The sequence below is a fragment of the Leuciscus leuciscus genome, assembly GCF_965113295.1.
Source record: "Leuciscus leuciscus genome assembly, chromosome: 19".
Classification (NCBI taxonomy): domain Eukaryota; kingdom Metazoa; phylum Chordata; class Actinopteri; order Cypriniformes; family Leuciscidae; genus Leuciscus; species Leuciscus leuciscus.
Genome location: NC_138743.1, coordinates 34,941,064 through 34,954,598, shown reverse-complemented (window position 1 = coordinate 34,954,598; position 13,535 = coordinate 34,941,064). Strand labels below are relative to the sequence as shown.

Here is a 13,535-nt window from a genome sequence, read left to right as displayed (position 1 = left end):
GATGAATGATTAAAGTATGCAGTTCAACGCTAAAATATAAATAATTACAGTAGGTGTGTGATTAAGAATAAGGCAAAAACACGATTTGAAAGGGTTTTATCATTACTCGCCCATTGTTTACATTTTTTAATTTCGAACAAAAAGATTATATAGTGCAGCATTAACACTTGACTTGATTGCTCATAAAGTAACTCCAGTAACCAGTTCACACTCCTTTCAAAATGTTGATGAGCTCTGTATCTGTCAGTAAGTGAGAAGACTTATTGGTGCAGGAGCTGCTCTGTCTGCTTACCTGACATCGGTGGACACGTGAGAAGAATGTTCTCCAGCTCCACTCTTTGGATCAGATCAGATCTGCAGGAGAGACACATTGGCAGAGAGCATGAGAATTCATAAATACAGCAGATCAGTCACATCTGATGTTCTGGGTTCAATTCACATTAGGCCCTCATTGTTTGGTGAACTATCCCTTTAAGGACAAGTGGCAGCATGTTTACTATTAGGTTACTGTCACTTTAAGAAGGCATGCGACGCATCTAATATACACGTATGACACAAACACCAGATTTCATCTCAAATGTTTGCTTTCACTTTAGATATAAGCAGCTGTATTTATATAAACCTTGTGTGTATTTGACAGTATTAGCGCAATGAGCCTCTAAAGATAACTTAGTCCAGTCTCCAGACGCTGTTTGACAGGCTGTTAGTTCCTACGCTTCGCGAGTACGTGCTCAGAAAAGCACACGTTAGAACAGCGCATCAGCATGTGAATGAAATGTTTAACCGGCAAGGCTTTAAAGCACATGCAAATAATGAACTTTTGTCCAGTATCTGCATTAACGTGTGATGTGTATGTACGTCGCGGTGTTGAGACGGAGGCGTCAGAACTGCGACTGAGAGAATGCACTGTAACACGATACTACTATATTTCTTCAAAAGCAGATCATGGAGACATTTTAATCGTCCACAATCAAAAATCGTGATATCGCACACCCCTAGTTTGAAGATGAAAAACATACCAAGCACAATGTTCTCTCTCCATTTCTGATTTCTAACACACACTCACAGCGTTCGGCTGGTCTTGAGGCTGTCAGAGCAGAAACTAAAGCTGCTGCTCTCTGTGTGTTTTCCAGTCGTCTCCGGGCGCATTCATATAAACTGTGTGAGCTTATTTGTCCATTAGATTGAAAGATCTGAAAAAGTCCATACATTTACCCGCCCATAGACCCTCTCCTTGAAGAAATCAGGACAGAAGTGGATGAAAGTGGACAAAAGAGACGGATTAAACACCAGATGTAAACGGGAATGTGTCTCCGTCGTCTACTTGTGATCCGATTGACCAAAACACATCTTAATATCAGGTGTAAACGGGGCAAAATCCAAAACACAGAGGCTTATGTCTCATATTGTTTTATCTTTGCACTTGAAAACAGCTTACGGTTAACTAAAATCAAGGCAGTATTCCTCCCGATACTCATACTTCTAGTAGAGCATATTCTGACCTACTTGATGTCAAACATCGGCCACTTGTTACTCTGTAAAGTCAGCTGGTCCAGTGCCGTACCTTTGCTCCATCTTTCTGCTTGGAGAAGAGAACTGTGCGTGCTGGAAGAGCCGCCCCTGAACCACGACTCCTTGGGACGGTGCCGGGCTCATTATCAGATAGCTGGTTCGACTGGGGAGCGCAGACACACTCACTGAATGAGCTGCTTCACTGCGAGACCATGAACAGCAACAAAAGGCATGAGTATAATCATCTGATGGAAATACTTAAAGAATAATGCAAAAAAGAGAGAATATCTAAAATAAGCAGATGTTTCTAATTAATGGAATATTAAATAGGCTAACACTTTAAGCTATAACTTTTATATTTTAAATACTCTTTTTTTACCCAGGGTGATAAATACATACAACTACAATACCTAAGCTTGCCAGTTCTGTTGAGAGGTCTTAACTGATTTGGACGTCGTTCGTGCGTCTCCACAGAGCCATTAGCACTGAAGCTCTTCATGGATGGAGTCTGCCAGAGACAGATCAGAGCGCTCAGGTTATAAGGTCATAGTTCAACACACCTGAGACCAGGGCTAAACATGTAACTCACCACAATACACTATATGGCCACAAGTATAATACCTTTATAATTTACAGTTTGTTTATTCCAGCTAATTCTGGAAGGACTCATATGACATACACTGACATTCTAGAAAACTGTGTATTTGACACTTTGTTGCAACAATTAAAATATATAAGAATTAGGTGAAAAATTAAACTAACTGTGTGCAATTATAATATATACTACATCTATTATATTAATGTTATATTTTACAACATATAGTTCATCTATATATAATATGATACAATTATGATACATAATGAAACTATAATATTTTTATATAATAATATAAATGTAATTTTACATAAAAAGTAACATCTTTGAGTAACCTGTAAAAATGAATTCAACAGAACAGCCCCTGTAATGATGCATCCAAACAACAGAATTGGTCCAGTAATACTACATGATACTTCAGCTGGTATCGTAGTACATGATACTTCAGCTGGTATCGTACCATGACATGCAATTAGGTATGAAGTACGTGAAGCACCATCAGAGCAAAACAAACTCTGACCCAGAGGGGAGCAGGAAAGCGAAAGACAGGCAGGATTGGGGCTCAATTATTGAAAGACAATGAAAGGAAAATGAGCATTTGAGAGCCAGAGAGAGTAAATACCTTGATTCCCTCAGGTGAAAGCTCCTGCTGGCCACTCACTCGCTCCATGGTCATAAGGGCAGCGCTAGCGGACAACAAGAGAGAGACACTTAGGAGGTTTACACACTTGGTTTGATTGCTTGGTCCGAAGTGTTTGATTCTTAAGACCCTGATACACTTCAGTTAAAATCTTCAATTTCACTGGAAGTATATCAGGACCTTATTCCCCAACACCACAGGTCTCTTTTCATGCATTTTCACTCCCTACATTTCAAGTGGATTTAATCTTATGAATGTGGGGTTTCAGGGAATGAGGAATGCTTGTCTTCACAAATAAGAGATAAGGGGAATATTTCAAGGCTTCGTGGGATGTTGTGGTAAAGCAGACTGGTGTAACACTTGTATTTCTGTTGGTCAGACGAAGTCTAGGCATTAAAACATCAGCAACTAAGATTACTCAATAAATAAACCCTGCTTTTTTATATTATTATTACTTCATGTCCTGCTTTCTGCTCATCTCTGTCTCTCAGTCAACGTCTTGGCTGATGAAAGACTGTCAACACAGTTTTGGGTGCCACACACTGATTATGGGAACTAGACCAGTCTGATCTGCTGTTGACAGGTTTTGGATACCAGACAAAATGGGTATCTTCTGACAGGATCCGGCATCCAGGATTGAATCTACTATTTCTGATGTGGAGACTCGATCTAACAGGTTTACTGATGTAAACCCGACTTCATAAACACTTTCACTTTCAATAAAAGCAAAGTGACCCGGGGTTGTGCGCCAAAAAATAAATTAATTTGTCCATAAACCAAGTCTATTTCAAGTCGTGTTTAATTAAGGTTTTTTCATTTTTAAAGCTTGACAGACTTCTAGTCACTGTATGCTTTTATTGTTATGAGAAGAGGACCTTAAACATTCTTCTAAATATCTATTTTTCGAGGACTGTGCCGATGACAATGACAAGTGAAGTCCACTTTCAGCAAAAGATATTTGATTGTAGCTTTTCGTCTGCACAGCGGACCACTACGCATCCAGTTTTCTATCTTCTCTTTGACCTTGATGTTTCTCTGTTTACCACAGTAATAAGGTTTGACTCAAAGCGTTGATGCAGAGATGCTTGAGTGGGCTGTAAGCTGCTCTGTGCTGAATGACCTTACTCATGTCTGCTGTCGTCTTCACTATCATCTGAGAGAGAACACCTCCAGGACTGCTTAAAGCCTCCATCTCTCCTGTCCTCACACTTATCCAGGGCTATCAAACACATGAGAACAGCGTATCAGAGCACAGCCATACAAAGGATTATATCATGAGGTATCAATTTACCTTGATCTCTTTCCCTTAAGTGGAACAAGAAATAAGAATGAGATGTAAATATACATCAACTTTCAGAACATGTTTTTTCAACATGCATTTATTGAGATGCAATGAGCTGTAACTTGGCGATCAGCTCATCCAGTAACAGTTAAACTACCACTAAAGGGCTTGTAATGAGACTTTTATTCACCAATGATGTATTAAATTGGTCAAAAATGTAAAGACATGTATAATGTTACAAGCTACACTGCCCGGCCAAAATAAAGTCGCTGTTGGGGTTTAAATAGGAAAATGCTTATGAGTATATGATTGGATCATTATTGCTGCGATCATCATGTTTCTATCATGTTTGGCATCAGTTCTTCTAACCCTAATTAATGTGTGTGTAGCTTTTAATTTCTTAAACAACCATGTAAGAAGACAAGATTTATCAGGCACAAATTGTGTAAGAATGGTTGAAAGAGAGCAAAATATAACGCGTGTGTAAACAGTATGTTGGATCCGTGCATTATGTCTCAAAGTCCCCTTGCAGTCAATAATTGTATCCCTTAAAACTCATCTTTGATCACAATAATGACATATTTAAAAGTTTTTCTCTTGATAAAAATTATTCATGCCTTACAATAGCTTTAATATAACTCGACACCCTTGCCTCATTTTGTGCACGCGGTTCTATGAATATGCAAATGAGCCCCGCCTCCACTCACTCGCTCAGCTCAGAGATCCACTGGTTGACGATCACACGTTGATCTGATTGGTTACAAGGTAGTTTGTGACGTCAGAAACACCAGCGATTTCAAAGCGTGTTTTTGAGACTGTCTTTGGTTCACTGCAGTTTTAAGGAGAAAATACTCAGCAATGGCGTTGACTTATGAATTTGCACATACATAGTTTGTCTTTAAGCATATACACAACATTAAAAGCTTGATTTTCACCACAGGGGGACTTTAAAGTGACAGCAGCCAAATGTTTCTCTTACTGTCTGTATCCTTAATGTTAATTAAACTACAAAAGACAAAGAGAAAATCTCTCAATGCTCTTGACTGAATAAGTTTTGTAACTTTAATAAGGATTATTCTATATTTAAGCTAATTTATACAGTGGAGACTATGCAGTGTTATTTTACATTTTATTACTTTAAATTTGAATTTCTGTACCTTTAAACAACTGTTAAACCTACCTAAACATGAAAAGCACTGTTTATATCAGTTGTACGTTTGTTCTATTGTATTTATTTGTCCCATTGTTCATACTTTGATTATTTGTTCTTATTTTATTACTACCCGTTTACTTGTCATTAATAATATTTGAATTGTATATGCTAGTTTTTTTTAGAATCAAGAATTGTGAAATTTTACTGGTATTTGAAATTTGGTGTCGAGGCCTTATTTATTAGAGTAAAAAGATCATTAAAGTTTCGATTCTGGACTTTGGTTTTGATTTGTCTGCCTAGAGATGCTGTAATCATTACTAGTAATAGATCAACTAATATAGAAACTCTGGAGATCTAGAGGGAATGGGACCTGTGTCTGAATGTGTATCGGGAAGCAGCACTGTTCTCCGTTTCAGATTTATGAAAAAAAAAAATTTTTTGTCCTTTGCTTTAATGCTGTAAAAATCATTTTTACATCCAGGAGCAATGCAATAGTGGCCTCCCTTTTGTCTTCAGATTCCTGAACCACTGGCCCAACTTGAGACCAATAGCATTGAGACCTAACAGTGTTGACAGAAGGGAGTAATGGAATAGGAAAATGTAACTATTTGCATTTTATTATTAAAATAGTACTGGTTCTGAGAACAACTTTTCTAAATGTCAAACTTAAAACCCAAACTCAGCACAGACCATCAGATTGTTAGACAGAGAGGTGTTGTTTACTACAATGTTTATGGCTGTCCTATTTACCTGTCCTGCAGTGAACATGAATTAGCCTCATCTTTATACTTTTTCAAACTCAAGTTGTAAAATGCAGGGACCTTTAGATCTCCAGACATTTTCCTTTAAAAGTGCAAGAGCAGTCAACATAATGTGTAAAAAAAATAAATTAATGCATTTTATGTATTTTGAAGGCAATATGATACTGCTGCTGATAAAAACATAATAATATATTATTTTGTAGACATTCATATCAGAGATGGAAATAACATTCTAATATGCATCAACTGTACAGTATCACTGTATGAGATTGAAGGGCCCACGCTACAACACTGAGAAAAATGGCTAAAACATCTACAGACAGCGGTGATGCATGAAAATAGATAAAGTCTTGTAAATGTTTGATGCAAGCCAAAATGAGCACATTTAGTGTGTTTTAATGTCATTTATTTTATTCAACGATTTCAGAGGTTTGTTTATATATCGTCTCATACCATCAGGCCTCAGTTTGTTTTAGCATTCATACACTGAAACCAACGCTTAAACAAGAGGACATACCTTCAAACTGCACATGTGTAATACAATGCACTTTAATTTAAGTATATTTGTTGTTTAATGACCTCAGATGCGTGTATTTTTCTTGTGTGAATGGAGCTGCACGGTTAGCATGTGAGCTAACACACACACGGTGAAAACTAACGGATAATACTCACATTTCTACACGAGCACAAGACAAACAGCTCATTAGAACACAATAAAGACAAATAAACACAAATGAATAAGTCTTTTGACTTACCTTCAATAAATATACTCTTTTTATGATTCATTTTGGTCCATCTCTTCTTCAAACGTGTTTAATCTCGCGCACTGTACTCAAGCGACTTGTCACTCCAACACTTAAAACACTTTAATATTTCACATTTGATTCAATGTGTTCACATCCCAATCTGACTCAAATTCAGTATAGCCTACGTCAAATTATGTCGCTTTGTGCTTTTCAGTCCACCTTCAGTCCAAATGAGCAGAAATCCAGCTGAAAACAGGATCAGTGTGAAAAATATCCGTCTTACTGCGGCGATAAAAGCTTATTAAGATAATTACTCGACCAGTGTGGGAGATTAAAATGCATTTATGAAAATATTACATTTTAAGACATTTTTTTGTGAAACTCTGAGCGGTTAAAGTGCATTATTCTGCAGCATGAAGCGCTATTGAGTCACTTCCGCCGAGACTTTTGTGCAATATCAGTAAAATGTCGTATGGCTCGTCATATTTTCAATAATCTATTTGCTAGTGCATTGGTACATTTGTATTAAATCTCAATATTTATCTAGAATATAAACATCATGGTGTGAATGGCCATGGCATTTTTTCCCCCCTCAACTCATAATTATCATGTGATAAAAGATTAAATCCTAAAATCTGAAATTTTAAGGACCAGAGGACATTTCAGCCTGGTTTCACAGACAGGGCTTAAATTAAGCCAGGAGGCTTTAGTTCAATTAGGACATTTAAGTAGCTATTATAAACGTGCCTTAGAAAGAAAAGAAAAAAACATTACTGGTGTGCATCTTGAGACAAAACAATGGAACTGACATATTTTAAGATTGTCAGTGTTGCTTTCAGTTAAACAGCTCAAACATGCATTTTAGTCTAGGACTATAGGCTTAATTTAGCCTTGTCTGTGAAACTGAGGGTTGTTGTTTTTGTAGACTGTAAAAAATAACATTATACATGTTAATGTCCATGCATCATTTTGGGAGTAGCTTGTAAACAAAAATTTCACCACAATAAAATCAAAACTTATTCGTAACTATCAAACACACCTGAAGAAGGTAATCAAGCAGAAGGTGGACACGCGGTGCATGACATCAGAGCTCCAGTTTCACCATGTCATATGATGTCACTATTCTCAAACATTACATTATATTAGCTTACATGAGCTGTCAAAAAATTTGAAAATAACAAGACACGATTATAGAGAATACTAACCTATAAAGCGTGAATGGATGCATTGTGTACCATTGGCAAATATTACAAATCTCCAAACACATGCCATCTAGAAAGGATGACAAAATTAGAATGCAGCACTTATAAACACTAACTGATTAAAAAAAAAATAAAAAAAATATGTAAAAAATATTGTAAGACATATTGTGCACATATTACCACTGCAAACTAATAAAAACATTAACATTTTAAACAGTATCATTATTATTTTAAATTAAAAAGTAAAAAAGTTCTTCAATGACCAGATTACAGTTTATAAAATGGGACAAATGAGTCTGTATTTACACTCATTAAGCAAATGATGCAATCTTGCTTCCTCCATTTCACATAAATACACATAAATTGGATACATCAAAGAAGTAAAAATTTGTTGGCAGTTACTCTGCAATACTCTAATAAGAGTTACAACAGGAAATAAGATACAGAGATTACATCAAATATTTAAATTATCAAACATTTCTGGTAACATTTTACAATAAGGTCCATTAGTTAACATTAGTTAACTACAAGTTAGCATGAACTAAACTTATACATTTATTAATCTTTGTTCATTTTAATTTCAACATTTACTAATACTTTATTAAAATCTTGTTAACATTAGTTAATGCACTGTGAACTAACATGAACAAACAATGAACAGCTTTATTTTTATTAATTATAACAAAGATGAACTAATACAGTAACAAATGTATGGCTCATGGTTAGTTCATGTAAGGTGTAAATGTAAAGACATTAACTAATGTTAACTAATGAACCTTATTGTAAAGTGTTACCACATTTCTCTAATTTCACCCAATGGAGCTGCCAACCAATCTGTTCAGATGTTACTTTTTCCTTTAGCTATACCATCGCAGAATTACACACAGGATTGCGGGATGTCATGTTGCATCTGTAGATGCATCTGTGCTGTCCTCAAAATCAATCGGATGAAGGCACCTTTGGTACATCGTTAAGGGGGAGCGGGGAGCGTGTGGGCGGTGTGGTGGATTTTTATTAGATAAAATAGTAAACTGTATATCAAACTAACCATGTCTCTAACATCTAACCTTACTTCCCTTTTCAGGCCTAACATGATAACACTTTGAAACACAATGTACTAAAACGTTCTGTCCTGTGTTTTTGAAAGTTGTATGTTGTGTTGCCATACCCCTTTTACTTTGGTTGTGTGAGTGTAAAAATAACAAATTTGGGAACTGAAACTAGACAGATGACTAAATTTGAACCTTGTGATTAACAATGAAGTAATCAATAAAACAAAGTTTGCTTTACCTAGTAACAGAAGGGTTTGCATGTGAAGAACCAATCAAATTCATATCATTTTGCCATACCTCCCTATTCTATAAAAACTGTTGTATTTGTGTTAGCTGGTAGCCTGGGTTTCCCCATGATGCCTTGAGCGCAGCGCGGTTTTATTCACGCTGCTAGGCAGCCTGGATACCATGGACCAGATTTTCCCCTCAAAAAGGGAACCAATCACAGAACGGGGAGGGAGCAGCAAGACGATGACGACGTCTATACGACACACCGAAGCAGTTTGTTTATATCTATGGATCCAACATGGCATCAGACGCGAAGTTACCTTTCGATGCAGCCTAAGATAGTGTTCTAAGTAGTTTAGAACGCAAGTTTATTTCGTCTTCTTCCTCGTCGGATTTCTGTCGCTCTACATACGTCATCTGGTATAATTGAAACGATTGGCTATGAGGTACGTGCAGGCGCATTTGATAGACATTCGTAGCGCCCAATAAACGGCTCTGGGCATTCGTAAACCACGCCTCAAATACGAGAAAATGAACATGTGGTTCCCAGACCACGTCTCAATGAGACGAGGTCTGATGTTAGCCAGGCTAGTTAGCTGGTGGGATTCTCAATGGAATTTGTCTGAGATCCTCCTTTGCTTCTTCTTGGGGGAGATTCTCTGAGAACTGCTCGAGAGATCCTCCGGCCGTGATTAAAGCATTTGAAGGACATTTGCTGAGGTCTGTTTGTCGATTATTCCTGCACAGGAAGTAAGCTAGTTACGGGAACAGGTTTAGCACCCAGCTAATGTATCCTAGGGTATAGGATTAGACTCAGCCGCCGTCGATGTGTAGACGCGCTAGAGTATAGGATTAGTCTCAGCCGCCGTCGATGTGTAGACCTAGAGTATAGGATTAGACTCAGCCGCCGTCGATGTGTAGACGCGCTAGAGTATAGGATTAGTCTCAGCCGCCGTCGATGTGTAGACGCGCTAGAGTATAGGATTAGACTCAGCCGCCGTCGATGTGTAGACGCGCTAGAGTATAGGATTAGACTCAGCCGACGTCAATGTGTAGACGCGCTAGGGTATAGGGTTGTACTTAGCCGACGTCGATGTGTAGACGCGCTAGAGTATAAATATTATAGGCCCAGGTAGACTTAGGTCAGATGAGATAGGACTTAGTTAGGTTTAGGGAAACATCTACGACAGCGGTCATACCGGCAACATGTGAGAAGTACCGGAACGCAAGAAAAGGTACGCTACCGATGAAACTATTTATGTATACCGGCCCATTTCGAGCAATGATCTCCACTTAAAGAATGATGAAACAACATCTTTACAGGGTGAATTCAGGGTGATTGGGACTTTTTGTCATAGATATGACTTGGAAAAATTGTCCCAATCAACTTGAATTTACTCTATATGTAAGTAACTTCAATGTTAGACTGACTCTCGCACTTGGGAGCCTCAAACACCTCTGATACTTTGAGAAAAGGCCAATGAAAACTGCCGTCCAGGTTTACATGCAAACCAACCAGTTACAGATGCAGCATTTTGACTGCATTTTGGAAAGAGTGTGATCAAGAAAGTGTCTTGCACTTAAATCCACAGTAAGGATGCGTTCCTGTCATATAGCACACACGCGCACTTCAATAAGCAGAAAGCAGGTTAATGCGTTTACATGCTGGGTGAATTCGCCCGTAAGGGGCAAAAATCCAGCTGTGACGATCGGGTTATGCTTAAGCCGGTTATGACCTTCCTCCGATAATGGAAAACACGTTAACGCGTTTAAATGATGATGTGCATTGATGGCTTATTAAGCATAATCGGGTTAAGAAAGTGCATGTAAACGCATCCACTGTGAGAGCATGACCATTGCAACGTCGCGTTCGAACCTCCTTCCCCCGGTCCTTCTGCAATGCACAAGGCCATGACGGCTAGCGCTGAGGCTGAGACCGGTCCAGTAGAATAAGAATAGAAGATCTGAAGTTCGTTCTTGCCAGTCAGCATGATGGTCTTAGGCCCCATTTACACCTGGTATTAAAACTTTTTTTTTTTTTTCGCTACATAGCCTACAGGTGTAAACAGGGTGTAAAGCGTTTTCAGCTTCCAGAAGTAGTCGAAAATGCATTAGTAGACACTCATGTGTTTGAATGTCTTCAACCATCCACTCAAAGTAATCACTATCAGGATAGAAGTGATCGAAAGTGGACACAAGAGACTTAATACCAGGTGTAAACAGGCCCTTAGATCCTGTTTACACCTGATATTAAGATGTGTTTTGGTCGATTCGGATCACAAGTAGACGAGGGAGACACATTCCCGTTTACACCTGTTGTTTAATCCTTCTCTTTTGTCCACTTTCAACCACTTCTGTCCTGATTTCTTCAAGAAGAGGGTCTATGGGTGGGTAAATGTTTGGGCTTTTTCAGATCTTTCAATCTAATGGACAAATAAGCTCACACAGTTTATATGAATGCGCCCGGAGACGACTGGATAAACACATGGAGAGCAGTAGCTCTAGTTTCTGCTCTGACAGACGCAAGACCAGCTGAACACTGTGAGTATGTGTTAGAAATCAGAAATGGTGAGGAGAGAACATTGTGTTTGATACGTTTTTCATCTTCAAACCAAACTTGGGTCTTCTGCTGACAAAGTTTAAGTCCCGTCTGGCTAGAGCTCTTCCCATGTTTATGCATTCGATCAGTAGACAGAGAGTAGACGGTCTTTTGTAGCTGTTCAAACACATTCGACCACATGAGTGTTTACACTACGAAAGCAATCCGGTCGAATGTGTTTTCAACTACCTCTGGAAGTGTTGGAAAGTGGATGAGCTCAAAACACTTCAGACCCCGTTTACACCTGTATTTAGTGTCGTCCACTTGTGTTGTCCACAAGTTCTGTGAGAGAGAAGCAGAGCTAATTGAACACATCTCTTTTAAAAGTTTCTGAAGAGAGGCTGGTCTGTAGTTTTCATCTGCCGTAGGATTAAGTGTTGTTTGCGTTTAGCTGTGGGGTTACCAGAGCCTGCTTAAATGCAGAAAAAAATGGGAAAGTGGTCCGAGATGTCTTGATGATGTCAGAGCAGGTTTGGCAGATCTCCTGTAGAAGGTGGGAGGGGATCTAGGGAGGAGAATTTTGTAAATATTTTCCAAGTGTCTGAAGTGTTGCTGTTTATTTTGATAGTAAGAGACCTTGGCAACAGAACACTAGAGGAAGAAGAGGACAGGAGAGACTGAAACTTGCTCTGGTCCGCTGGGTCTTTTGTCCCGTGTCATTTCCCCTGAGCAGCTTTGAGCTTTGTTCCACGGTCACGAAGGGCATCTGTGGGCCGAGGGCTGGAGATGAGAAGACTAATACTGTCAGAGAGTATCAGCAGTTACATCAACATCAAGAGAAGAGAAGAGAAGTGGTTAGTGGAGGGGGAGGGATGCGGAAAGCACAGAGGAAAAGCCAGGACGTTATCAAGTACACTTGTTCAAACCCATAATGCACCGCAATAATGAGTGTAATGTACATTCAATGGCTAGAGAATACCCATAATGCACAGCGAGAGTCACATGTCGAATGAATTCCCGTGTCCGATCAGAAAAAGCTGAATCATCCATCCATCCATTTTCCAAACCGCTGGTCCAATGTGGCTACAGCGTAATATCATACAGGTATAAATTAATTTTTGCTTGATTAGTAAATTGTTTAATTAAGGTTTATAAATGCTAGTTCCCATGACAGAGTTCAAGATAAATCTTTTCAAGCTGGAGCTGCTAGTTTGATAAGTTTTAGATGATTATTAAACAGCAAGTACAAACTATGCAAAAACAGCAGCCTTTCCGGCGCACTCAGTGTCCGAATTCACTCACTCGTTTTCATTCACTCCTTCAAGTGGACTATATGAGTGGAGTAATGTAGGGAATAGTGCATGAGGGTATAGACGGCGATTACGAACACAGCTTGTGTCTTGCAATCTCTACTACTGAGCTGATGAGTGGAGTCAGGTTTGTTAGATGAGGGAGACATACAAATTCCTTTCTTAGCTGAGCTCCACACCCTCAGGATGCGAGGAGGAAGCTTTGTCGCTCCTTGTTCTTCCCCTCCTTCTGCTGCTATTAAAGAATTGAGATGTCCTTCAAGATGCCTGAGTTCGATTGGTTTTCAGGTCATGGGCCGGAGGACAGAGGACAAGGAAACATCACTTTGAGTATTGAGAAGCACCCAAAATATGCAGTGGTGGAAACGTTTTTCCTTTGAGTTTTCCATGTACAGACGACACCATTGTCAAAGCGATCCCCATTCACACGGATCCGCGAAAACGACAAAAAACGCTGTGTTCTGCTGCCAGACCATTAGATGGCGATGAAACACTACAGACTGAACACGTAATAC

General features: G+C 38.8%; 1 protein-coding gene across 5 annotated transcripts in view; it reads right to left on the bottom strand.

Moving 5' to 3' along the window:
* senp6a (SUMO specific peptidase 6a) overlaps positions 1-7,123 on the bottom strand; it is a 29,598-nt gene extending 22,475 nt beyond the window's left edge. For 3 of the 5 annotated variants that reach the window (XM_082147886.1, XM_082147888.1, XM_082147887.1), the window contains exons 1-6: positions 6,699-7,123; positions 3,873-3,966; positions 2,730-2,793; positions 1,923-2,020; positions 1,565-1,714; positions 293-354 (exon numbers count right to left, since the gene is read on the bottom strand). In XM_082147886.1, the coding sequence (XP_082004012.1) occupies positions 293-354; positions 1,565-1,714; positions 1,923-2,020; positions 2,730-2,793; positions 3,873-3,966; positions 6,699-6,729 (499 nt within the window). In that variant the 5' untranslated portion in view covers positions 6,730-7,123. The remainder of the gene's footprint in view (positions 1-292; positions 355-1,564; positions 1,715-1,922; positions 2,021-2,729; positions 2,794-3,872; positions 3,967-6,698) is intronic. The other 2 variants (XM_082147889.1, XM_082147890.1) reach the window with 2 other exon arrangements.
* Positions 7,124-13,535: the final 6,412 nt, after the last annotated feature.